We start from the raw sequence: 27,096 nt of genomic DNA on the forward strand, positions 1-27,096 counted from the left end.
TCTGATAGCAGTGAATGTTTACATCCACCAAAAGACACATATAAGAATATGATAGCTAAAAACAGGAAACAACTCAAATGTTTATCATCAGTAGAATTTTATTTATTTATTTAAGATGGAGTCTTGCTCCATTGCCCAGGCTGGAGTGCAGTGGTGCGATCTCGGCTCACTGCAACCTCTGCCTCCTGGGTTCAAGCAGTTCTCTGCCTCAGCCTCCTGAATAGCAGGGATTACAGGTGCCCACCATCACACCCAGCTAATTTTTGTATTTTTAGTAGAGACGGGGTTTCACCATCTTGGCCAGGCTGGTCTTGAACTCCTGACCTCGTGATCCACCCGCCTCGGCCTCCCAAAGTGCTGGGATTACAGGCGTGAGCCACTGTGCCCGGCCTAGAATTTATTTTTAATATTATGTTATATTCATGAGATAGGGTACTATGAAGCAATGAAAAAGAATAAACTGCTGCTACATCCAACAATATAGATGAATTGTATTATAGACATAATGTTGAATAAAAGCCACACACAAAAAAGTTAATATTATTGATTATATTTGTAAGAAATTCAAAACAACCCAAACTAATCTGTGGTGATAGAAATCAGTAATTATTTCCTTTTGGTGGATTTATAGACTGAGAGGGGTGTAATGGAGCCTTCTAGAATATTGAATATGTTCTATAACTTTATCTGGATTGTGGTTATATGGGTGTATACATATAAAAATATTTATTGACCTGTACACCCAAGATTTGTGCATTTCAGTGCATCTAAGTTATACCTGATTTTTTTTTTTTTTTTTTCGAGACAGAGTTTTTTACTCCTGTTGCCCAGGCTGGAGTGCAGTGGAGCACCCATGGCTCACTGCCCATGGCTCACTGCAGCCTTGACCTCCAGGGCTCAGGCCATTCTCCCACCTCATCCTCCCGAGTAGCTAGGACTACAGGCATGTGCCACCATGCCTGGCTAAATTTTTTTGTATTTTGATTAGAGACGGGTTGTGCCATGTTGTCCAGGCTGGTCTCCAACTCTTGGTCTGTGATCCTGCAAGTGATCCAGCTGCCTCAGCCTCCCAAACTGTTGGGATTACAGGTGTGCACCACCGTGCCCGACCAAAAAAAAATTTAACGTGTACCCATTATTTCCTCTTTCAGCTCTCCTTTTGTTTATTCTTTTCCTTAAAATATTTTCCCAGTCTGGCTTCCCTGTTTTTGTTAAATGAAACTCTAGCCTCTCAGTTATCCATGTTTAAAACTCTGCTACTCCTTTGTCCTGTTTCTTAAGTCAGTCATTAAATCTTATCAGCTCTTCCTTGTTTTTTTATTTTTGTGGGTTTTTTTTTTTTTTTTTTTTTTTTTTTGAGATGGAATCTCACTCTGCCACCCAGGCTGGAGTGCACTGGCGCAATCTCAGCCCACTGCAACCTCTGCCTTCTGGGCTCAAGCAATTCTCTTGCCTCAGCCTCCCAAGTAGCTGGTATTACAGGCGTGTGCCACCACACCCAGCTAATTTTTGCATTTTTAGTAGAGACGGGTTTCACCATGTTGGCCAGGCTGGTCTCAAACTCCTAACCTCAGGTGATCCACCCTCCTCGGCCTCCCAAAGTGCTAGGATTACAGGCGTGAGCCACCGTGCCTGGCCTTCAGCTTTTCCTTTAAAATATCACCCAATCACGCCTATGCTAGATCATGCCTTGATCACAATCCTTAATTATTGCCAAGGACCTAACTGATTTCCCCATTTTTCATACTCAAAAGTGTTCTGCATTATGCCTGTAAAGCTGTCTTTCTAAAGCACCATTCAGGATGTTGTTACCACTCCGATTGTGTCACTTCCTCTCGTCAAAAGCCTTGGGTGAGCTCCCCTGTCTCGCACACTAGGTGCAGATCTGGCTTCTAGACGCTGATTTTATTCAAGATGCTCATGGTCTGGCCCCAACCAGCTGTATTACTTCCTGTGAACAAAAGTTCTCTGCAAAGGAATTTGGAGGAAAGAGACTTTATCCCAGTGAACAGTTTGTAAACTGGCAGAACAAAGGGAGGGTGCAGGTTTTATAGTGCCTAGGTTCAGAGTCAGGTCTGTTTATGCAAAGGAAGGATTGAAACTTGCCTAGTTCTGGTTGGTCAGCATAGCCGAGTTCTGATTGGTTGATACAGCTGACCCCTGATTGGTTAGTTTCCAGGCCCAAAACCAGAGGTCTCTCAGACATTTGTTTCAAACGGCTGATTGAGGGAGTTCAGGGGTTGGGGGTTGGCGGTTCTTGCCCAAGCTTGGGATCAACAGCTCCAACAACGTGTCCAATCAACAATGGCTTGATTGTAAAAAGGGAGGTCTTCTACTACTTTTATACATGTTTTTGAGAACAAAGAGTACATGACTACTTGGTCCCCCAGCTATGGCCATCTTGTTCTGTTTTAAACATGACACCCCTCAGCTGCGGGAGTCTATTTTATCTGCTGGCTCAGGACGTCCATTAACATTTTCCAACTATACTCAATCCTTTGGAAAACTGGAGAAAACTGGAGTACTTAATATTTCTAAGCCTAATTTGCTCTTACTCTTTGTTCATGCTCGTCTCTCTCTAAATGCATTCTTTCTCTCAAATCATCTCAAATCATTTCAACCTGGGAGGGCTTTTTTTTTTTTTTTTTTTTTTTTTAATGAGACCGGGTCTCACCATGTTGATCTTGCCCAAGCTGGTCCAAATTCCTTGGCTCAAGCAGTCCTCCTGCCTTGGCCTCCCAGTGTGTTGGGATTACAGGCATGACCCATAGCGGCCAGCCAGGGAGGGCATTCATGGTGTGTTTCATGAAATCCATGAATCCCCGTGAAATTATATGCAAACATGCCTATATGTATGTTTTTTTCTGGAGAAAGGGCTTTTGTCAATAGATTCTCAAAAGCCCATAACTCCCCAAAGTTAAATTGATTTAGTGGCCTTTGAAGGAATATAAATTAACTAATGTGTGTTCAGCAAAGTTTATGTCTCATTAAAATTTAGTCCTGAATCTGCTGGATGATGAAATAATTTTGAATGGATAATTATATTTAAAGCTCAAAGTTTCAGAATCAGGTAAAATGTTCTCATTCATTTTTTAGGTTCCTAGATGTAGCTCTGTGTGGAATCTGTTTTCCTCAAGAGATAGTATCTCAGTATTTTTCACTTTGGTATCTTTAGTTAAAGGAAATTTTTTTCCTCCCACTCCCACATGATTATTCCTAGGCTAGTAGACAATACCATCTCTGTATGCTTTGATGTATCAATGCCTTTTTAAAGATATTAGTCATATTTTTTTCACTTTTTTTTTTTTTTAGATTCCTATAGGCAATGGAAACTGATCTCAATTCCCAGGACAGAAAGGACCTGGACAAGTTTATTAAATTTTTTGCCCTCAAGGTAATGTGTCCATTCTCTTGAGCCTAGAACTGTTAGAAATAACTTCCATGCTTCTCCCTTTTGCGAACAACTCTCTTTGGAAAGTAGCTTAACAGCTTGCAGCTTGCCCATTTTAAGGGATACTTCTGTCTGTTGTCAACCAAACTGTGAGGTATGGGGGCGGTATTGGGGGTGTAGCTAAAATGTAGCTTCCAATTTTCCACAGCTACTTGTTCAAAAAAAAAATTTTTTTTTTTTTTTTTTTTTTTTGCAAGTCTGTTTGCAGAAATGTCAAACTGTTATGCCAGGTTATTGGCACAGTATGTTCTCTTTGGGTGGGAACAAAGACCATCAGCTGGAATGGGCAGCATTTTGGACATCTTTCCTTAAGTTTCAAGTAATCCTGAAATGTTCAACTTCTATATATTCTTCCCTTCCTGGTAAATGAGGAATTAAAATTGAATTTTGAATGCCATATTTTCCTAAATCTAAAAATCATTTCTACCTATGTCACTCCTCTCAACCATTGCCATGCTAGAACAATCCATGTAGTTGATTTTAGTTGTAAAATTATGTGGAAGACTTTTGCCATATGGGCCAAATGATAGGAATAATTGTGGAATTTTTGTTTTAAATCTACCATGGTGTTATAAGTTTGTGGCAGGGAATATTTAAAACCACAGTTGGACACGTTTCTTTATGAACATCATAGCCACCATGCTCAGCTTTCCTTCTGCCATATGAGAATATTACAGTTTCCAAGCCTCAACCTGTAATTCCTTTCATTGGTTGACACTGTACCCTCAGGAATGTTTATAAAGTTATTTTTTGTATGTGGTGTTTTTTCTATCTGTTCTCAAAAATTAAAATTATACTGTTTCCCAAAGTATACTTATGATTAATTGGCATCTTTTAAACTCTGTATTGGGAGGATTTTAACCCTGATCGGGAGCCAGATTAGTCTAAGACTTCATCATTTTAGGATTTCTTTTGTGTTTTTTTTTTCTTTAGACTGTCCAAGTGATTGTCCAGGCTCGGCTTGGTGAAAAGATTTGCACTCGTTCATCATCTTCTCCAACGGGTTCAGATTGGGTAAAATCCTATTATTTACTAAGGTGTATACTGTAGTGTTTGTCACAAGGAATGTGTAAAGTTCTCAAGTGCAATAATAAGTAATACCATTTATAGTATTATAAAAGTAAAATATCTAATTCCATTTGATCCATTTACTTGAAAAGGTTGTTCTTATTGTATGTTAATCCTGAATTTATTTGGTTCTTAACTTTCTGCTGTGATAGATGAAAAGCTTAGTCCTTGTAAGACAAAAATTGTGTCTTAGCTAATTTTTGTAATGATGATTACCTTTTTCAACTTGAGATTTGGGGCTTTGATGCAGGATTATCCCTTATGGGGAAGGGAGAAGTGAATGAATTGTCTTCCTTAATCAGCCACAGCAATACTTGCATTACCCAGCATACACTAATTTCTTTTTCCATAATGTTCCTGTGAGTGTTTCATGCAAAAGTCCCTTTTGTTTTCCAGTTCAACTTAGCAATCAAAGACATCCCAGAGGTTACACATGAAGCAAAGAAGGCACTGGCAGGGCAGCTGCCTGCCGTCGGGAGGTCCATGTGTGTGGAGATTTCACTTAAGACTTCTGAGGTAAGGCTATGGCCAGGTTGGTGTCTTCATTTAGCCCTGAAGGCTCCTTACACTCTGAGTCCAGTTCATTTCTCAGTCTTATTCCTGCCCCTTTCCTCTCTGATATTCTTACCATTCTCTGAGGGGGTCATGGTTTTTTTTGTTCTTTTTTGTTTGTTTGTTTGTTTTTGTTTTTTTGAGACTGAGTCTCGATCTGTCGCCCAGGCTGGAGTGCAGTGGAGCGATCTCGGCTCACTGCAACCTCTGCCTCCCAGGTTCAAGTGATTCTCCTGCCTCAGCCTCCTGAGTAGCTGGGATTACGGGTACATGCCACCATGCCTGGCTAATTTTTGTATTTTTAGTAGAGACAAGGTTTCGCCATGTTAAGTCAGGCTGATCTTGAATTCCTGACCTTGTGATCCGCCCGCATTGGCCTCCCAAAGTGCTGGGATTACAAGGGTGAGCCACTGTGCCCACCCTGTTTTTTGTTTTTTGTTTCTGTTTTTGTTTTTGAGACAGAGTTTCACTCTTGTTGCCCAGGCTGGAGTGCAGTGGCACGATCTTGACTCACTCCAGCCTCCGCTTCCTGGATTCCAGCGATTCTGCTGCTTTAGCCTCCCAAGTGGCTTGGATTACAGGAGCCTACCACCATGCCCAGCTGGTTTCTGTATTTTTAGTAGAGATAGGGTTTTGCCATTTTGGCCAGACTGGTGTTGAACTCCTGACCTCAGGTAATCCACCCACTTTCGGCCTCCTAAAGTGCTGGGATTACAGGCATGAGCTACTGCGCCTGGCCTGTTTTGTTTTTTGAGACAGGGTCTTGCTCAGTTACCCAGGCTGGAGTGCAGTGGCACAATCGTGGCTCATTGCAGCCTCGACCTCCTAGGCTCAAACAGTCCTCCCACCTCAGCCTCCTGAGTAGCTGAGACTACAGGCATGCACCACCGTGCCTAGCTAGTTTTTGTATTTTTTGTAGAGATGGGGTTTCACCATGTTGCCCAGGCTGGTCTCAGACTCCTGAGCTCAAGCGATCCGCCTGCCTCAGTCTCTCAGAGTGCTGGGATTACAGGGGTCGTGGTTTTTGAACTTATTATTCCAACCACTTGGTATAGGCTCTTTACCCTCTTGTTCACATGACATACTTCTGCTCATCCTTCAAGACTCGCGTGCTCTAGAAACTTTCCCCCTTTTAATGGGAGATATAACTGCAGTCTTTACTTAGACTTCCTATGCTGCTTTGTTTATATTTGTTTCTAGAGTGTGACTTGCTGGATGGTGGTGGTTGTTGCTTTTTGGGTTTTTTTTTTTTTTTCTTTGAGACAGAGTCGCCTAGGTTGGAGCGCAGTGGCATGATCTCAGCTCACTGCAACCTCCGCCTCCTGGGTTCAAGCGATTCTTGTGCCTCAGCCTCCCGAGTAGCTGGGATTACAGGTGCGTGCCACCATGCCTGGCTATTTTTTGTATTTTTTGTAGAGACGAGGTTTCACCATGTTGGCCGGGCTGGTCTCGAACTCCTGACTTCAGGTGATCCACCTGCGTGGGCCTCCCAAAGTGCTAAGATTACAGACCTGAGCCACCATGCCCAGCCTGCTATTGTTTTGAGACTGGGTCTCACTCTGTCACCCAGGCTGGAGTGCAGTGGCGCAGTCATGGCTCCCTGCAGCCTCAAATTCCTAGGTTCAGGGGATCCTCCCACCTCAGCCTTTCCAAGTAGCTGGGAGTATAGGCTGCACCACCACACATGGCTAATGTTTAAAAAAAAAAAATTTTTTGTAGAGACAGGGTCTCCCTGTACTGCCCAGGCTGGAGTGCAGTTCTGCTTATAGCTCACTGCAGCTTCAAACTCCTGACCTCAACTGATCCTCCTGCCTCACACTCCAAAAGTGCCGGGATTATAGGAGTGAGCCACTTTGCCCAGCCTGTATTGTGAGTTTTAAAAAATGTTTTTGCTTGCCTTATTTCACATTAGGATTGATGCAGATACTGTTTCAATGTATTTTCACTGATAGATTATAAGGCTGTATGGTATAATGAAAGGTAAATAGAATTTGGAGCTACACAGAGCCAAGTTCAATCCCAGCTGAGTGACTTTAGCCAAATTACTTAACCCCACCCCCGACTAGCACTTTTTTTTTCTGCTCTGTTGCCCAGGCTGGAGTGCAGTGGCACGATCTTGTCTCACTGCAACCTTCCCCTCCTGGGTTCAAGTGATTCTCTTGTCTCAGCTTCCCAAGTAGCTGGGACTACAGGCACCCGCTACCACGCCCAGCTAATTTTTGTATTTTTAGTACAACTCCCAAAGTGCTGGGATTACAGGCGTGAGCCACCATGCCTGGCCCAGCAATTGTAATCCTGAAAATTTTCCCAAAGAAATTAATTGAGTTTGTGGGAGAAGTTTTAGTCTCAAGGTTGTTTATCACAATTTTTGCAGTAATGAAAATTAGAAACAACCTTTATGTTCACACTAAGATGAAGATACCCCAAAAAAAGAATAAAGAAACAACCTTGGCCGGGCACGGTGGCTCATGCCTGTAATCCCAGCACTTTGGGAGGCCAAGGCAGGCAGATCACGAGGTCAGGAGATCCAGATCATCCTGGCTAACATGTGAAACCCCATCTCTACTAAAAATACAAAAAATTAGCTGGCTGTGATGGCAGGCGCCTGTAGTCCCAGCTATTTAGGAGGCTGAGACAGGAGAATGGCGTGAACCCGGGAGGCGGAGGTTGCAGTGAGCCCAGATTGCACCACTGCACTCCAGCCTGGGCGACAGAGTGAGACTCTGTCTTTAAAAAAAAAAAAAAAAAAAAAGGAGAGAGAAACAACCTTTATGTCCAAGAATTGGAGGACTGGTTGGATAAAATGATAGTCATATGGTGGGATACTGTGGAACCATTTTAAATGATTTAGAATTTTTAATTATAAGGAAAATTCCACGACGTATTTATTAAGAAAAAGCAAGTCATCAAAATAACATATAGACTGTGATTGCCCTTTTATTTAGAGAAGAGGCTTGTTCAATTATAAGTTGATATCTATTCTTTTCTTTTTGCTTATCTATACCTTTTAATATTTTTATAGTGACTGTAATGCTTTGAAATTAAAAATTTTTTAAACAAATATTTTAAATTTGTCCTTTCTACAGGGAGATTCCATGGAGCTGGAAATATGGTGTCTTGAAATGAATGAAAAGTAAGTGCTGCGTCTTAGGGTCCTTGGTTGTGGTTGCTGAGGATAAAGTAGATGACATCATGTGAAAAGCAGGGCTTTGTTTTCAGAGTCAGGGAGGGCATTCTGACCACTTAACAAAGCCAATAGGTCTTTGCTACAATTTGCTTCATCCTTGGCTTCCAGCCTGGACACAGAGATGACCTTCAGAGGGAAGGTCCAGAGAGACTCAGATACTACAGGGAAAGGAGCAGCAGAAAAAGCTGAAAAGGCTTTGTTGTTTTCCCAGAGTACAGCTAGTTCTCTGATTAAATCCCTTGCGAGCTCTTGTAATATGATTACTCTGTTTTGTCTGTTTTCTGTGTGGCAGCCATCCAATAAGATTTCCCCTCCCTGCTCCTTTTTACAGACTGTATGGGTCATGGATTGGAAATGCATGTTATTTCCTTTCCCCATTTTCTTCTTTCAAGGCAGATTAGCTTACCTCTTGCCTGAAGCTTCAGTTTTCAACAAGAGTATATAGGAAAATTGAGGAAACATCAACACATCAAAAGAAAAATCTTAGTGATAAGTATATGTGGTGGACATTAATTTTCTTTACTGAATAAATGCAATTGCCAGGTTATGGCCCAAAATTTTAGAGCCAAGCTGACTTTTCTGCAGACTTCTGTTAGATTATCGAGATAGCTCATAGGATAGTACATGTTTGCACCTTCAGTGTATATAATTGCAGTATTTATTTATTTATGTGTTTTCAGATGTGCTGCTTTATTTCTAAAAAAAAAAAAATAACAACTTTGAAGCTAGAAAAAATATATTGGGTGTCTTTTGGTGCTCATTTGCCTGTGTCTAGTACATGAGAAAGTAAAACATTGGCTTACCTCAATAATCTGTTGATAAAGGTGTAATTAGAGTTCTCTGGTTAGTCAGAACATGTCTTAATAATAAATTTGGTCTTGTGTAGCTCCAGCGCTAAATAAAAGAATGCTGACCATATCTTTGTGCCTGGCAGGTGTGATAAAGAAATCAAAGTTTCCTATACGGTGTACAACAGACTGTCATTGCTGCTGAAGTCCCTTCTTGCTATAACTAGGGTGACACCAGCCTATAGGCTCTCCAGGAAACAAGGGCATGAATATGTCATATTATACAGGTAAACAGCATAGATGGTCATCTTGATTCACTCATCAACCTCCTCACTTTGTACATTGTCTGGCATTTAGATGTTCTGTGATGATGTTTTGGACAGTTGGTTGGTTTCTTGGATTATTGATGCTGTCGCTTTCATGTGATCACTATCCAGCCTGCCTTACGAACCTCACCCTTCCAAAGCCACCAGGTTTATTATCCTTTTCTATATGCACAATCGTGATTCCTGTGGAATGGATGTTGAGGTCCTAATGATAAACATCTTAGAGCTAGGGAAGGAAGTCAAGAGTTTTATTTATTTATTTATTTAGAGACGGAGTCTTGCTCCATTGCCCAGGTTAGAGTGCAATGGCGCGATCTTGGCCCATTGCAGCCTCTGCCTCCCGGGTTCAAGTGATTCTCCTGCCTTAGCCTTCTGAGTAGATGGGACTACAGGCACCCGCCACCATGCCCAGCTAATTTTTGTATTTTTAGTAGAGACAGGGTTTCACCATATTGGCCAGGCTGGTCTCGAGCTCCTGACCTTGTGATCTGCCTGCCTCAGCCTCCCAAAGTGCTGGGATTATAGGTGTGAGCCACGGCACCCAGCCTGGAAGTCAAGACTTTAAAAAACAGTCTATACTGGGAAGATTCCACAGTTTTCTGTATTCCAGGGTTAAATTAAAACTTTGTCTAACAAACTGTTAACTCAGTTTAAGTTTTTAATTAGTTGTCTGTGGATATAAAGAATGGGTCAACAGAGTATTTTCCTTGGAGCATTTCACCTCAGCACATTTATTGAGCACCTTTTTAGTGCAAGCATTGTGCCAGGAGAACTTAAGAACTATACAGAGGCCCAGCATTAGAGGTGGTTTAATGTAGTGAGGGAAACAATTTGATACATGTATAATTATTTTTAAAAAGCAGGATTTGAAAACTGCAAACCAGAATCAGGAAAAAAAGGTACTGAGAGAATATAAAAAGATAAAATTTGTTCTGGTTGGTAAACAGTGCAGGTCTTATGAAGGAAGTAGCATTCAAGCTAGCCTATTAGGGAAAGAGAATTTGAGCTGGTAGAAGTGAGGGAGAATAATTATTCCAGATGGAGAGTTCAGCAGCTAGCAAGGCACAGAAGTGGAGGGCAGGGTAAGAGCTCCGCTCAGATTGTCAGATGAACCAGAGTGGTGGAGTAGAGGGTATGTAGCAAAGTGTGAGAGAAGAGCTTGGAATGCTGGGGTCCCAAATCTACCAAAGATGCCTTTCTTTTGTATTTAGTGATAAGCCATTGGTTTAAGCCTTTGCCTTACATGTATAGAGCTGATTTTTAGACGAATAGTATAGCAAGATAGAGGGACCAAAGGAGGAGAGACTTATCTAGTTCTGTTGAAATAATCCGGTACCTGAGAATAGTTGTCATTTCCTTTAACTTTCTTAGCAATATCCTAGCAAGCCTAACCATGTCTATTTTTCTAGGTCTTTAATAAATTTTTGCCGTCTTCTCTGTAGTCTTCTGGTTTCAAGTTGTTTTATTTGAAAATTGCTAGACTTTTATTGAGATATATTAGAAAGATACCCTACTAAAATCATCGGCTTAGTTACCTAGGACTGCTAGTCCTTTTCATACCAGTGTTTAAAGTGTTCCTTTATCATGTATCTCTGGAGTAATCATTACTGCTCACAGGGGCCGGAGGCACGGCTGTAATCCCAGCACTTTGAGAGGCTGAGGTGGGTGGTCACTTGAGGATAGGAGTTCGAGACAAGCCTGACAACATAGCGAAACACTGTCTCTACTAAAAATACAAAAAATTAGCTGGGCAGGGTGGCACGCTCCTGTAATCCCAGCTACTCGGGAGGCTGAGGCACGAGAATCACTTGAACCCAGGAGGCGGAGGTTGCAGGGAACCAAGATCACACCACTGCACTCCAGCCTGGGTGACAGGGCTATACTGTATCTCAAAAAAACCCAAACAAACTAGTACTGCTCACAGGATGTTGATCATTTAGGAGTGCTTTTGGATACAAATAACTGTAGCTTAGATCTAGAGATGTGGGTGATCTCAGAGGTAGACTTGGCTTTTCCACCTGCTTTTTATACTATTGTTAGAAGGTTAACAGCGTGATACCATTAAAGAATAGTCTTGACCAGGTGTAGTGGCTCACGCCTATAATCCCAGCACTTTGGGAGGCTGAGGCAGGAGGATCACCTGAGGTCGGGAGTTCGAGACCAGCCTGGGCAACATAGTGATACCTTGTCTCTACTAAAAATGTAAAAAATTAGCCAGGTGTGGTGGTTCACATCTGTAGTCCCAGCTACTCAGGAGGCTGAGGGAGGATTGCTTGGGTCCAGAAGGTCAAGGCTTCAGTGAGCCATGATCACACCACTGCACTCCAGCCTGGGTGACAGAGCAAGACTCTGTCTCAAAAAAATACATATAGCCAAGAAAAAGTTTAGCAAATTTTAAGCACTGTATCAGTATTTACATGAATAGTGAACTGCCTGAGTCTCAGCTTTTTGTTAAAGGCCTTAAAGGGTATTTACTTAGCAAGATCTCTTTTACCAACACTTTATTAACATTGTTCGTATATTACTTTATGGCAGGAGTCACTAAACTATGGTCAGCCGACCATCTGCTTGTTTTTATAAAAAAAGTTTTTTTAGGACACAGCCATCCCCTTTGTTTATATATTGTCTATGGCTACTTTTGCAATACAACAGAAAGCTGAGTATTTGTTATAGCCTATACGGCCCACAATCTTAAAATAGTTACCATTTGGTCCTTTACAGAAAGGTTTGCTGATCCCTGCTTTTTTAGTATCTTTTGTCTGTCGTATCTGTAGTACTTTTGTGCTTTGTATTTCAGATATTTACATACATTTCATTTCTTTTCTTTTTTTTTTTTTTTTTTTTTGAGGTGGAGTCTTGCTCTGTCACCTAGGCTGTGCAGTGGCACGATTTTGGCTCACTGCAACCTCCACCTCCTTGGTTCAAGTGATTGTCGTGCCTCAGCCTTCCAAGTAGCTGGGATTAATAGGCATGCACCACCACGCCTGGCTAATTTTTGTATTTTTATTAGAGATGGGGTTTCACCATCTGGTCTTGAACTCCTGACCTCAATTGATCCGCCCACCTCGGCCTCCCAGAGTGCTGGGTTTACAGGCGTGAGCCACCGTGTCCAGCTACATTTCTTTTCTTTCATATAAAACTGTAGTCTGTAAGACCTAGGATTCAGATTTATCCTTATTTCATTCCTAACATCTAACCATGAAGCTTCTTTTTTTTTTTTTTTTTTGAGACAGAGTCTCGCTGTGTTGCCCAGGCTGGAGTACAATGGCGCAATCTCGGCTCACTGCAAGCTCCGCCTCCCAGGTTCACGCCATTCTCCTGCCTCAGCCTCCCGAGTAGCTGGGACTACAGGCACCCGCCACCACGCCCGGCTAATTTTTTGTATTTTTAGTAGAGATGGGGTTTCACCATGTTAGCCAGGATGGTCTCGATCTCCTGACCTCGTGATCCGCCCGCCTCAGCCTCCCAAAGTGCTGGATTACAGGCGTGAGCCACCGCGCCCGGCGAAGCTTCTTCATACATTGTTGGAGCTTAGTATTTATTGAATAAACCCATGTATATATTTAATTTTAACAATATTACTTGAAAAATATGAAAATAGATTTTAGGTATTTTGAATTCAAACTTTTTGCTAATATAGACTGGCCTGTCCAGGGAGAATCATAGGAAGGTTCCACTATGTTTATGTTTTTATTTTTTTTTCAGAATAGTCTTACCTAGTTCATTATTCCACGGTGGAAAAGATTTCCTGCTTTGTTAAGCCATCTACTTAGAGATTTCTTCATGGCCAGGCACAGTTGGCTCACACGTGTAATCCCAGCACTTTGGGAGGCTGAGGTGGGAGAATTGCTTGAGCCCCGGAGTTTCAGACCAGCCTGGGTCACATGGCAAGACCTCATCACTACTATTTTTTAAATTATATATATATATGTAAAAGAGAGCTTCCCACAACTAAAGACCACTTATCAAACTCTAGTACATTCTGGTCAGGTATGGTGGCTCATGCCTGTGATCCCAGCACTTTGGGAGACTGAAGTGGGAGAATAATTTGAGGCCAGGACCAGGGGCAGTGGCTCACGCCTGCAATCCCAGCACTTTGGGAGAATGAGGTGGGAGGATCGCTTGAGTTCAGGAGTTCGATACCAGCCTGAGCAACACACCGAGACCCTGTCTGTACTAGAAATAAAAAAACTTAGCTGGGTGTGGTGGTACATGCCTGTAGTCCCAGCTGCTTAGGAGGCTGAGGTGAGAGGATCTCTTGAGGCCAGGAGGTTGAGGCTGCAGTGGGCAGTGGTCATACCACTGCACTCCAGCATGGGCAACACACTGAGACCCTGTCTCAAAAAAAACAGTTGAGGCCAGGAGTTTGCGACCAGCCTGGGCAATAGTTAGACCCTGTCTCTACCAAAAATTATTTTTAAAAAACCCGAAAAACAGGCCAGGCATGGTGGCTCGCACCTGTAATGGCACAAGAATCGCTTGAGCCCAGGAGGTGGAGGTTGCAGTGAGCCAAGATGGTGCCATTGCACTCCAGCCTGAGCGACAGAGTGAGACACTGTCTCAAAAAAAACCAAAAAACAGGTCCGGGCGCAGTGGCTCACGCCTGTAATCCCAGCACTTTGGGAGGCTGAGACGGGCGGATCACGAGATCAGGAGATTGAAACCATCCTGGCTAACACGGTGAAACCCCGTCTCTACTAAAAATACAAAAAATTAGCCGGGCGTGGTGGCAGGCACCTGTAGTCCAGCTGCTCAGGAGGCTGAGGCAGGAGAATGGCATGAACCTGGGAGGCGGAGCTTGCAGTGAGCCGAGATTGCACCACTGCACTCCAGCCAGGGTGACAGAGTGAGACTCAGTCTCAAAAAGCAAAACAAACAAACAAACAAAAAAACAGCCGGGCGTGGTGGTGTGTGTCTGTAATCCCAGCTACTTGGGAGGCTGAGGTAGGAGAATCGCTTGAACCCAGGAGGCTGGAGGTTGCAGTGAGCCGAGATCATGCCACTGCACTGCAGCCTGGGTGACAGAGCAAGACTCCGTCTCAAAAAAAACAAAACAAAAACCAGTGCCTTCTAGTAGCAATCCTAGACCTGTTGGCCACTTTTATTTATATATTCTTTATTTCTCAGTAGGTATAATTTTAAAATACATTTTAGTAGCAGAGAGAAGAAACTTAAATAGCAGTTTCCACTTAATTATTATTTTCCTCATTTCTTTTTTTGAGACAACGTCTCATCCTTTTGCCCAGGCTGGAATGCAGTGGTGCAATCTTGGCTCACCGCAGCGTCAACTTGCTGGGCTTAAGTGATCCTCCCACCTCAGCCTCCCAGTTATCTGGTACTCCAGGCATGCACCATCACACCCGGCAAAATTATTTTTTGTCAGTGCAGGGTCTTGCTATGTTGCCCAGACTGGTCTTGAACTCCTGGCCTCAAGTGATCCTCCCAAAGTGCTGGGATCACAGGCGTGAGCCACTGTGCCTGGCCTTATTTTCCTTATTTTTTAACCAACCCACTCTGTACGTCTCCATGCCTGTAGCTTAATTGAAGTAGTAGGAATTACTAATGCTCCATCAGCAGAGGTATTTGAGCAGATGAGTAAGGAAGGCTTTGTTTTATTTTGTTTCTACGTGTTTTGGCTATAGAGGCCCTTAGGAGTAAAGAATCAGGTAACATTTCTTATTTTTTCTTCCATACAGGATATATTTTGGAGAAGTTCAGCTGAGTGGCTTAGGAGAAGGTATGTATCAATGGTTGAAAAACATCGTAGTGTTCAGAGCTCTCCTAACCTCAGAGATGAGCTTCATTTCTACTTGTTATAATATGTAGATTGTCATCTTAATACGCATAATACAAGTAAAGAAAAGATGAGAATGCAGGTAGGTGGTCCAGGTTACCCCTGATCTGCCAGGGTAACCAAATAATTTTTCCCAAAGTTCCAGGAACTCAGTCTTCTTTCTTACTCTTTATAAAACTGTATATTTTCCTAATTTTCTACAATGAGGATGTTAAATGTTTCTGATGAACAACAAGAATTTTGAAAAATTGGAAATGAAACCAAGAAAATCAGGAAAGCTTTGTTGAAAGTGTCACTTGCAAGGCCTTGGCTCTTTACTTAGCCGTGGAGTGGCAGCTTGGGTGGAAGGCAATTACTTCTTAAACTGAAGTGTTTGTGTGACATTCTAGTGCTCCTTCACTGTCTTTTTTAGCATGTGATGTATCCTTTGCAGGGCTGGTTAGTAGAACTTTCTCAGGCCTTAAAACTAACAGTTATTTTATCTCTTTGAAGGTAGCTTTATCTATAAATAGAGTGCTATTTTCCTTGCCAATATTGGCTCAATATAGAATACATTGAGAGGGAAGAAACCTATATATACACACACATACACGCACATACACACACACACACACACACACACACACACATATGAAATTAAGGCTGCTGCACTTAACGTGCTAAGTGGATAATGCCAGAGATTACACAATAGGCCAAATAATTCAGGGAAAGACGGTCTGGGGGCAGCGTCAGTATTCTCTGCAAAAGAAGCTAATAATGTATCTCTTCTCCTAGGCTTCCAGACAGTTCGTGTTGGGACAGTGGGCACTCCTGTGGGCACCATCACTCTTTCTTGTGCTTACAGAATTAACTTGGCATTCATGTCTACCAGGTGAGGAAGAGCCCTGGAATCCAAAAGAACTCTTCCAAAGATGTTAAAGTTTTTTTTCTCCTAAACTTTAAGACTAAACCTACAATTCAGCTTTGCTGAAAGCAGTACCTTCAGAAGAATAGAGAGCGCAGTTGCCAGATTAGAGAATTTGAGTGTCCCAGAGCCAGTTTGTCCAGAACGTAGGATTGGTGGTTTATATTTAGGGATTGTGATAGTTAAAGCTCTGGTAGTGCCTGCCAACAGATGTAAGGTGAGGGGCCCTCTGAGGACTTTATGGGGACTGGAAAGGCATTCTAACAAGTACTGGATTCTGCTTATTGTATTACAGGCAATTTGAGAGGACCCCACCTATCATGGGGATTATTATTGATCACTTTGTGGACCGTCCCTATCCCAGCTCCTCTCCCATGCACCCCTGCAATTACAGGTGAGGAATGTGAAAAGGTGCTCTCCCAAACTGCAGCTGGGCAGAAGCATCCATCCTGCACAAGCGCATAGAACACTTTTCTCAGCACTCACTCTCCAGTGGGCAGGGGGCCACTGATGGAGACCCCACATGGAGAGAAATCAAATGGGCCAGTTTCCCTTGTTTCTGCTCCCTCTTAGGCACACCAAGACTTAGTATATACAGACTGTCTCAGAAAATTCTTGGGATATTTTGGATCTTGATGTTAGTGATAAGACTTTTCTTGGTGAAACCCCATCTCTACTAAAAATACAAAAATTAGCTGGGCATGCCAGCACGTGCCTATAATCCCAGCTACTCAGGAGGCTGAGGCAGGAGAATTGCTTGAACCTGGGAGGCAGAGGTTGCAGTGAGCTGAGATTGCGCCAGTGCACTCCAGCCTGGGCTACAGAGTGAGACTCCGTCTCAAAAAAAAAAAAAAAAGACTTTTCTCAGTTACAAGTTACTTAGAGCCTTAGAAGAGTGGCAGTGATTTGTGGAGTATCCTTGACAAATTAATTGGTTTTCAGGTTACCATCTGGCACATTAGTTTCATATCAGAATAAAATGTCTCCAGGTCTAGAACTCAGAAAACAGGGGTTAGACTAGATGTATATCAGGAAGGATAGTACCTTTATGTGATAGACTTCTGAAATTGAATAGGCTTGTCTTTAGGGTTTAGATACTTGTTTCGTGGAGTCTCTACTACTGATAATTCTTTGAAAACCCAGATGTGGCTCCATTACTGGCCTGGCTTAAGAAAATGCTCTCTCAGAACAGGCATGGTGGCTAACACCTATAATCCCGGCACTTTGGGAAGCTGAGATCTGTGGATTGCTCAAGCCCAGGAGTTGGAGATCAGCCCAGGCAACGTGGTGAAACACTGTTTCTACCAATTTTTATTTTTATTTTTATTTTTTTTTTGAGATGGATTTTCACTCTTGTTGTCCAGGCTGGAGTGCAGTGGCGTGATCTTGGCTCACCGGACCCTTCACCTCTTGGGTTCAAACAATTCTCCTGCCTGAGCCTCCCGAGTAGCTGGGGTTACAGGCATGCGCCACCACGCCCGGCTAATTTTTGTATTTTTAGTAGAGACGGGGTTTCTCCATGTTGGTCAGGCTGGTCTCAAGCTCCTGACCTCAGATGATCCGCCTGCTTCGGTCTCCCAAAATGCTGGAATTACAGGTGTGAGTGAGTCTACCAATTTAGAAAAAAAGAAAAGAAAAGAAAATGCTCTCTCAAATAATAGGTCAGGTAAGATGTTTGGGTTTAAAAAACAGGCTGGACGCAGTGGCTCACACCTGTAATCCTAGCACTTTGGGAGGCTGAGGCTGGAGGATTGCTTGAGCTTAGGAATTCAAGACCAGCCTGGGCAACAGAGGGAGACCTCTGTCTCTACAAAAAATTAAGTTAGCTGAGCATGGTGGTACGTTCCTGTAGTCCCAGCTACTCAAGGTTGAAGCAGGAGGATTGCTTGAGCCTGGGAAGGCTGCAGTGAGACATGCCACAGCACTCTAGCCTGGGTGACAGAGTGAGACCTTGTCTCAAAAATGAAAAAACAAGAACAAAACATTGTCAAACCTCTGAATGCCACTCTCTGGAATGTTTGAAATTATTGAGAACTCCACATGCTTTCTTGCCAGTACGAACTGTGTGAAACCATTCTTAGCACAGGTCCCATCTCTATCTAATCACCTTTTATAGCCTTTCTGAAATTGACTGCCACCACCATAAAATTCATTATTTCTTTCTTTTCACTTTAGAACTGCTGGTGAGGACACTGGAGTAATATACCCGTCTGTAGAAGACTCTCAAGAAGTGTGTACCACCTCTTTTTCCACCTCCCCACCATCCCAGGTAGGGGGAAGCAGGTTCTGGGGTGGTGGTAGTTATTTGGTATATAATATATATGGGCTTTATGAAATGGTGTCCAAATTTAGCTACAATCCCTTTTGATAGTGGTGGTGATTGTTTCAAAGGGGTTACTTTGAGGGGTAAGAGAGAGCCTTCTTGTCCAGAAGATAGTATTTCTAGTCTGTAATTATTCATAACCTTCAAGATTACATTTAGCCCTTACCTTCCTGGTGACATCTTAAAATTCCCTAGAACATCAGTCACAGAATTCCAAATGCATTCTGACACCAGAGATTTTGTCTAACTTACACTTGTTAACTTCATAGCTACTTCTCTATTGAGTGGTAAATTTCATTTCTAATAATGGAAGAGGCCCCAAAGAGCCAAAAATTATTTAGCATAAAATGACAGGGAGAAACCAGTAGTACAGCTTTTCTTTATAGTTGACACAGATTTCTGCTTGTGTGTATTCCTTATCCAGACATTTTTAACCATTAACTTTTCCACTTCAGTCTTCAGTGGCAAACCCAGTTTCATAAAACACAGGCTCCAAACACTGTTGTCAGCTTCCCCAGAGAAAGCACCCCTGTGGTCTTGTTGTGTAATGTGTGTGGCGCCAAGGCTGCTTTGGCTAAACAGTCATTTTTGCAGCTGGCTGAATTGCTGGGGCACATTTCTTGCCTTCCACCACAAGTCACTCATCCTCAGCTTCCTTGCCTCCAGATTCCTCTTCTGCCTGCATTAAGTATTGCTCTCCTCTTTGACTTTCACATTAGATGGTTTCTTCTAGATCTACCTCAGTTCTACTTGCCTTTAAATCAGCCCAGATTCTCCTGTTTCAACTTCTTATTTGGAGGACCAGACAAATTCATTAGCTGTCCATGTGTTTTTATTTACTGTTGTTGTTGGTGGTTTTTTTTTTCAATTTTTCTTTTTCCCTTTTTTTTTTTTTTTTTTTGAGACGGAGTCTCGCTCTGTCACCCAGGCTGGAATGCAGTGGCACGATTTCAGCTCACTGCAACCTCCGCCTCCCGGGTTCACGCCATTCTCCTGCCTAGCCTCCCGAGTAGCTGGAACTATAGGTGCCCGCCACCACGCCTGGCTAATTTTTTGTATTTTTAGTAGAGATGGGGTTTCACCATGTTAGCCAGGATGGTCTCGATCTCCTGACCTCATGATCCACCCGCCTCGGCCTCCCAAAGTGCTGGGATTACAGGTGTGAGCCACTGTGCCCGGCCTTTTTTTTTTTTTAATTTGAAACAGGGTCTCACTCTGTTACTCAGGCTGGAGTGCAGTGGTGCAGTCATGGGTCACTGCAGCCTAGACCTCCCAGGGTCAGGTGATCCTCCCACCTAAACCTCCGGAGTATCTGGGACAATAGGCATATGCCACCATGCCCAGCTAATTTTTTGAATTTTCTGTAGAGATGGGGTTTTGCCATGTTGCCCAGGCTGGTCTTGAACTTCTGGACTCAAGTGATCTGTCTGCCTTGGCCTCCCAAAGTGTTGGGATTACAGGCTTGAGCCCCCACACCCAGCCCTTCTGTGTTTTTTGTTTTGTTTTGTTTTGTTTTGAGACAGGGTCTGCCTCTGTCGCCAAGGCTGGAGTGCAGTAGTGCAATCTTGGCTCACGGCAGCCTCCGCCTCCCAGGCTCAAACCATCCTCCCACCTCAGTCTCCCAAGTACTGTTTTTGTAATTCCAAAAATTAAAAAAATTTTTCCATCTTTGGTTGTTGGAGGAGATATTGGATTAAAGTCATAGTTCTGCCGGGCGCAGTGGCTCACGCCTGTAATCCCAGCACTTTGGGAGGCCAGGGCAGGCAAATCATGAGGTCAGGAGTTTGAGACCAGCCTGGCCAACATGGTGAAACCCCCCTCTTTACTGAAAATACAAAAAATTAGCTGGGCCTAGCGGTGGGTGCTTGTAATCCCAGCTACTCAGGAGGCCGAGGCAGGAGAATTGTTTGAACCCCGGAGGCAGAGGTTGCAGTGAGCCAAGATTTCCCCACTGCACTCTAGCCTGGGCAACAGAGTGAGACTCCGTCTCAAAAAAAAAAAAAAAAAAAAAAAAGTCATAGTTCTGCAGGGCTCAGTGGCTCATGCCTGTAGTCCCAGCCCTTTGGGAGGCCTAGGAAGGAGGGAGGATCGCCTGAGCCCAAGAGTTCAAGACCAGCCTGGGCAACATGGTGAAACCCTGTCTCTACCAAAAATAAAAAAATTAGCGGGTGTGTTGGTACAAGCCTGTAGTTGCAGCTACTTGGAAGGCTGATCTGGGAGGATCGCCTGAGCCTGGGAGGTTGAAGCTGTAGTGAGCTGAGATCGCACCACTGCACTCCAGCCTGGGTGACAGAGCGAGATCCTGTCTCAAAAGAAAATAAAATAATAAACTCACAGTTGTAATCTGTTTCAAAAGCAGGAGTTAATGTCTGTGATTGATGTTGTAAAATCCATGGATCACTATTGTTTCTATTGTCCTAGTTTGTTTTGGGTGAAAGAGATTCTTGTTCTAAAGTTGCCAAAACAGTTTAGTTTGGGGGTTTGAGAATTGTCATTCCCCTGCTCTCATGAACATATGTAGGCATGAATGTCAGCAGTGATCTGGTCAGGGGAGCTTCTTGTATGCTTACTGACACAGAGTAGCATTGACAAAAAAAGCAGACAAAGACCTACTTTCTTCCTAGTGCACATTAATGGAAGCAGGGTTTTTTGTTGTTGTTGTTGTTTTTAGGTAATTAACTTGTAGATATGTCTAATATTTTTCTTTTTATTTTTATAAGCTCATCCCAGCTGTTCTAAAAGATATGTCAAATTTAAATTTCAGTAAGCAGTTCTGTTTTACAAGTAATAGATTCATAAATAATAAAGTTGTAACTTGCGAGATATGAGGGATGGTGAGACTAGGCCTTAACCAAATCAGTTTGTCTGTTTCCCTGATACAATGGAAAGTCGAACCTAAAAGTAAATGGAAGTTTAGTAGTTTCTGCACCTGGTGTTTGCATCAAAGTTAGTATGCCTGTGTGACTAGAGGCTATCTTTTTAATGGTAACTGTCTCTTATTGTGTCTTATCGCAATTTAAAACTAGATCACACCAAATTCTTATCAACAGTCTGCACTCCATAAGTGAGCCCTGTCATTACTCCCTGGGGACCTCTGATCAAGGCTGATACAATTTGGTACAAAAATACTCAATTTTGAACCTAATTTCTCTTGGCAGTATAGAGACAATCATTTGCTATCATTTCTCCTCATTCCTGTTAATATTATTCCTGTTAATACTGTAGTATTTTTCTTAGTGACTTGCATAATTACTCAATTCAGCAACTTCCATTGGAGCTTTTGCTGGAGTCCAGTAAATACATGTTAATGTGATGTTGTTGGTTTTGCCAACAGTATAAGGATCGTTGTGTCATTTGGGCACAGAGTTGAGTCTAGAAATGAACCTACTGTGTGGCCTAAGGTCCTGCCTCTAGTTCTAAGCATTAATTAGCTAATTGGTCAGGTTTAAAACTGGAACAGGCCAGGCGCGGTGGCTCACACCTGTAATCCCAGCACTTTGGGAGGCCAAGGTGGGCGGATCACGAGGTCAGGAGATCGAGACCATCCTGGCTAACACGGTGAAACCCCGTCTCTACTAAAAATACAAAAAAATTAGCCAGGCGTGGTGGCAGGCACCTGTAGTCTCAGCCACTTAGGAGGCTGAGGCAGGAGAATGGCGTGAACCCGGGAGGTGGACATTGCAGTGAGCCAAGATCGCACCACTGCACTCCAGCCTGGGCGACAGAGTGAGACTCCATCTCAAAAAAAAAAAAAAAAAATGGAACAGCAAGACCCAAAATAATCATCATGACCATAATCATTATGCCCTTAAGTAGCTTTGAAATCATAAGAGTTTTCAACATGCCCCCAGCTTTTTACTTCATCAGGTTCACCTACGCCATCAGGGACTGTAAGAACGCATACACACACCCCTGCACACCCACTTGTCTTCCCTGGAATGACGTAGGAAGCGTGCATCTGAGCTTCTTCAAGTTCCAGCCACCCCTTCAGCTGTTTGAAACTGTCCTGCAGATTCTGGGTTTCCTGAAAAAGGCTTTCAGTTGAACATTACAAGCCCCGCATCCTTACTCATCTTCAGCACACCTTGCATCTGCAGTCAGACCTTTCTGTTGGAAGCTGCTGTCTGACTTCCTGTCTTTTTTGAGTAGAGACAGACTAATGGTTGACTCAAGTTTCTCTGTTTTGCCAAGTTATAGCCAGCTCACCTCAGCTTTGTTTTCTAACTGCTCATCAGGGAGACAGGCATACATGGAATGCCCTGAAATAAACATCACTCTAGGAATCTTCCAAGTTGTCCCTTTGGAAAGACAGCCCCACGCCCTTGCCCTGCTTCACTCCTGACTCCAGTGTCAGTTCTGGCCTCTCTTGCTACTGCCCCTTCCAGAGTTTCTTCACTTCTTTCTCAAGTCCCTTTTCTTTTTCTTTTTTTTTTTTTTTTTTGTTTCTCCTGTCTCTGTGTGTGTCTGTGCACAGTGTGTGTTTACTGTCACAAAGGCACATTTTCAGACCCCTACTCCTGTGGTGACGGACACCCTGAGGGTCCCCATGGCAGGACTGGCCTTTTCCCATCAAGTGAGTCCATAATGGGAAGAAGGGGGTATAATCAGATGGCATCCTTTTATTTAAAAATTGTAAATAAATTATAAGGTACAGTTATTTAAATGTCCCAAGTGTTCTGTGGGATTATTTTGAGGCTTGGTAATAGATGTTAATAGGACACAGCCACGGCCCAACAGCCCAAAATAGGGAATTTTCATCTGCCCCTCCTCCTACCATTGATGTGAAAAATACATGGAGTTATTTATATCAGATTTTTAAATAAACAACTCACAACTGGTATTCTGTCTTTTTTCAATATAAATAGCAACATTCCCATACCCAGGGGTGATGGAGGGTGTGATTAGAGAAGAGGACTTTCTATGTCAAAGGGGCCTCAGGACAAAGGAGAGAATAGAATGACTTTGGAGAACCTGATGACTTCGGCTACCAGTTCTGCGCAGGCTTGTGCTCCACACATCTGCTGGGCTTAGCACTGAAACAGTTGGCTCAGCCCCTGGGAAAACGGGGAGCAAGGAACTTATTTGAGGCCTTTGGGAAGCTCCACAGCTTGGAATCCCAATCCCAGTACAAACAAGTCTGTGTTTTCTTCTCTAATAACGGCCTCATCTGTCCCTAACCCCTATCACGTCAGGCCCCCTGCACTGTGGGCATGTGGGCGGGAGCCATTCCTTATCTCTCTACTGAGCCCTCTTGTTTGTCACGCTCTGGGATTGCCTATTTTTTCCTTGCCTTTCCTTTTCTCCTCTTTGTTTTTCTCTTGCTTAGCTCTCAAGCTCTCGCCTTTCCTATCAGCCTGCTGCCCTGGGCGTTGGATCAGCTGACCTGGCTTATCCAGTAGTGTTTGCTGCTGGCTTAAATGCTACACACCCTCACCAGGTATCTTTAAAGATGGGAAGGACTACAGGTTTCCAGTGCTGCCTCCCCTGCCCGGAGGCAATTGAGGGGTCTCTCAAGGCAGAGGGATATGTTCTAAGTGCTATATTCTGAAGCAAAACTCTTTCGTAACTTCAGAGACCAAAAGTGACTCGAGAGGAAGGAGCCTCTTAGACTTCAGAAAGGAAAGAAGACTTTTCCAGGATTTTTCTCCCTTTCCTTTTTCCTCTGTAGTCATTAGTCATTACCGTGCATTTCTTCCATTAACTGAGTTTCGGAGAGGATAAAGATCCAGGGATTGCTGCCTACTTGGTGGCAGCGTTGGTGATGGAAAAGTCAAAAGCAGATACCATCATGCTAGAATGTGAGGTTCCCCTCCTGCCTGGCATGCCATGATTAACTGTCTCTTTCCATTTTTCCCCAAAGCTGATGGTTCCTGGGAAGGAAGGTGGGGTACCCCTTGCTCCCAACCAGCCTGTCCATGGTACCCAGGCTGACCAGGAGAGACTGGCAACCTGCACCCCTTCTGACGGAACCCACTGTGCTGTCACACCCTCCAGTAGGTGAGTTCACATTTTGGCTCTGTCTCTGGTAAGGCTGGCCAGGGGCCTGGGCTCCCTGACACACGTGCTTATTTAGTATCAGTAAAGAGTAACTTTCAGCATTGGCTGGGACATGGCATTTGAGCCCAAAGCATGGACTCCTAGCTGGGAGTGGTGGCTCACACCTATAATCCCAGCACTTTGGGAGGCCAAGGTGGGAGGATTGCTTGAGGCCAGGATTTTGAGATTAACCTGGCCAATATAGTGAGACTCTGTCTCTCAAAAAAATTTCTTTTTCTTTTTCTTTTTTTTTTGGAGACAGAGTCTCACTCTGTTGCCTAGGCTGAAGTGCAGTGGTGCAGTCATGGCTCATTGCAACCTCCACCTCCTGAGTTCAAGTGATTTTTGTGCTTCAGCTTCCTGAGTAGTTGGGATTACGGCCGTGTGCCACCACACCTGGCTAATTTTTGTATTTTTAGTAGAGATGGGGGTCTCGTCATATTACCTAGGCTGGTCTCGAACTCCTGGCTTCCAGTGATCCTCCCGCCTTGACTTCCCAAAGTGCGGGGATTACAGGCGTGAGCCACCACGCACAGCCTCAAAAATATTTTTTTTAAATGAAAGAGAAAAAGTGTAGACTCCTTGAAGTTCCCTGGTAAGAATCTGATATATCTGCTGGGATGTCAGGAAGCTGGCCTGGAACTTCAGTACCAACGGGAAACAGCAGGAGCTCGGTTCTTGTCACTCTTATCCAGTAAAGGGGTTGTCAGATGTTTTTCTCTTACCCCAAGATTTATATCCTTGGAGTCAGTCCTTAGTGTTTCCCAAGGACCAGAACAGGGTGTTGACCATAGCCCTGAAGTCTGGGCCACAGTATGTCTGTGTTGTAGTTGGGATTGATCTCCTTTTTCTGCTGTGTCAGAGCCTCATGGAGAGCCTTTGGAACAACTGTTTTCCTCATTTAAAAAAATGTAAATCTTTGTCTTTTCTGATTACTGAAGTGATACATTCTGTAAAACTCAAATCCTAAAGACATTAGATAGGAAGTGAACGTTCTCATATTTCCACCCTGCAGAAGTCACCACTGTTACCTGCTTATTTAAAGACGAGAAACTTTCAGAAGTGTTAAGTGATTGGCCTGAGCTCAATTAGCTCACAGGGCACAAGGGCGAGCAGATTCTCTGACTCCAGAGCCCCACCCCTTCTTTCCACGATGCTTTCACTCTCTCTGGGGAGCCATGGGCTGTTTTGACCTGCCCTACCCTCCCTTGATTTTGAAGGCCCCAGAGATACTGAGATTACTTTGCCCCCTCACATTCTAAATGAACTTTCTCCTGATAGAAATTCCTGATTTTTTTTTTTCATTCCCACGGTAAAGTGGGAAGGAAGTCATTTAGGAAGGTTTTTGTGTGTGTGTGTGCCATCCATCAGGAAAAATAATTTATGTCATTCCTGGCTTCTCAAACTTCCATCCTCTCCCTTTTCTCCCTCTGTTAGATGATTAAAGGCATTTTACACTCTAGTTTTCTGAGCCTTGACTCTTGGGATATGTCCAGGAGTAGCTAAAGACAGAGGCCCTGTGTGGAAATTCTTAAATGGAGGTCATAAGAGCTCAAAAGCCTTTGCATAGTACAGGTCCTCCCTGCTGGCTGGAGTCCAGGGGCCACTTGACTGCACAATCCTCCTGCCCACCTTGAATCCCCGTTTTTGGCCAGAGGACTTTTCCTAACCCTTGCTGCTTGCAGGGCTGTGACTGCTGGTTTGGCAGCCACAGCCATGGGCCCCCACTGCTGCTGCTTAGGGCCCCCTGTGCAGGACTCAGCTTCAGTCTGAAAGGCTGGGGAAGGAGGGAGTGGGAACAGCCAAATTAAATATGTCATTCAAAGACCTTTAATTGAGGGAGGGATGATTGGGGGCGAGGAGAGGGGAGGAAACATGGCAGGGAGCCCAGAGAACCTTAGCCCAGGCAATTTGTCAAGGGTGAGGAGATCTCTGGCAGGCTAAGGAATCAAATTTGGAACTAAAGAAGAAGAAAAGCTAGAAATTTTAGTAGTTCCAGGAAGTGCAGCCCTCTACAATCAACTCAAAAGGCAGGGCAATAGTGGCATCAGCCAGACCACATAATGCCATCTCCCATTGATGGGCCAGTGGGGGCCAACTCCTGCCCTAGGCCACAGCCCCACCAGATGGTGTATTTATAGAGAACTAAGTCGTCCTGCTGTGGTTTGAGAACGAGTACTAACTTAACCTTTCTCCTCCAGTGAGGATACTGAAACCGTATCAAACAGCAGCGAGGGACGGGCCTCCCCTCACGATGTCTTGGAGACCATCTTTGTCCGGAAAGTGGGGGCTTTTGTCAACAAACCCATTAACCAGGTGATTTTTCTGCCACTGCCACCTGTGAGAATGTCTGAGTTCTTAGAGTAAGGCCCCACAGGCAGTTTTCTTAACCTGAGATATTAATATATATGAAACTACTGAACTGGCATGCAAAACTGTATGTGTGTGTAAATTTTTCTGTGAAGAGGATTAATAACCTGTGCTACCCCTCCAGAATAAGTTAAGAACTATTGTTCTGTGACCTTTTAAAGCCTCCTACAAGAAAGGGAGACTAGACCTAGATACCATTTAGTACAAAAACACTACACTGTGTCATTGCCTCGGCCTTATTTGAATTGAACTAGAAGGTTCCTCCTCAGCGGGGCCAGTGAAGCACGTTATTACTGC

At 43.6% G+C, this 27,096-nt stretch overlaps 1 protein-coding gene across 50 annotated transcripts in view; it reads left to right on the forward strand.

Moving 5' to 3' along the window:
- The window catches only part of ATG13 (autophagy related 13), a 61,127-nt gene that overhangs the window by 27,773 nt on the left and 6,258 nt on the right, over positions 1-27,096 (forward strand). For 29 of the 50 annotated variants that reach the window (XR_008669471.2, XR_010135469.1, XR_008669473.2 and 26 more), the window contains 11 exons: positions 3,313-3,394; positions 4,385-4,465; positions 4,916-5,035; positions 8,158-8,204; positions 9,193-9,333; positions 15,069-15,109; positions 15,941-16,037; positions 16,366-16,464; positions 18,246-18,339; positions 24,254-24,390; positions 26,631-26,745. Coding sequence is in view for 37 of the 50 variants with exons in the window: in XM_055354817.2 (XP_055210792.1) it covers positions 3,326-3,394; positions 4,385-4,465; positions 4,916-5,035; positions 8,158-8,204; positions 9,193-9,333; positions 15,069-15,109; positions 15,941-16,037; positions 16,366-16,464; positions 18,246-18,339; positions 24,254-24,390; positions 26,631-26,745 (1,041 nt within the window). In the remaining 13 variants the exon portion in view is untranslated. Of the gene's footprint in view, positions 1-3,312; positions 3,395-4,384; positions 4,466-4,915; positions 5,036-8,157; positions 8,205-9,192; positions 9,334-15,068; positions 15,110-15,940; positions 16,038-16,365; positions 16,465-18,245; positions 18,340-22,867; positions 22,967-23,719; positions 23,831-24,253; positions 24,391-26,630; positions 26,746-27,096 lie in introns of all 50 variants that reach the window. The other 21 variants (XR_010135468.1, XM_055354813.2, XM_019036573.3 and 18 more) reach the window with 2 other exon arrangements.

This window comes from Gorilla gorilla, chromosome 9 (assembly GCF_029281585.2).
Source record: "Gorilla gorilla gorilla isolate KB3781 chromosome 9, NHGRI_mGorGor1-v2.1_pri, whole genome shotgun sequence".
In the NCBI taxonomy this organism is placed as follows: domain Eukaryota; kingdom Metazoa; phylum Chordata; class Mammalia; order Primates; family Hominidae; genus Gorilla; species Gorilla gorilla.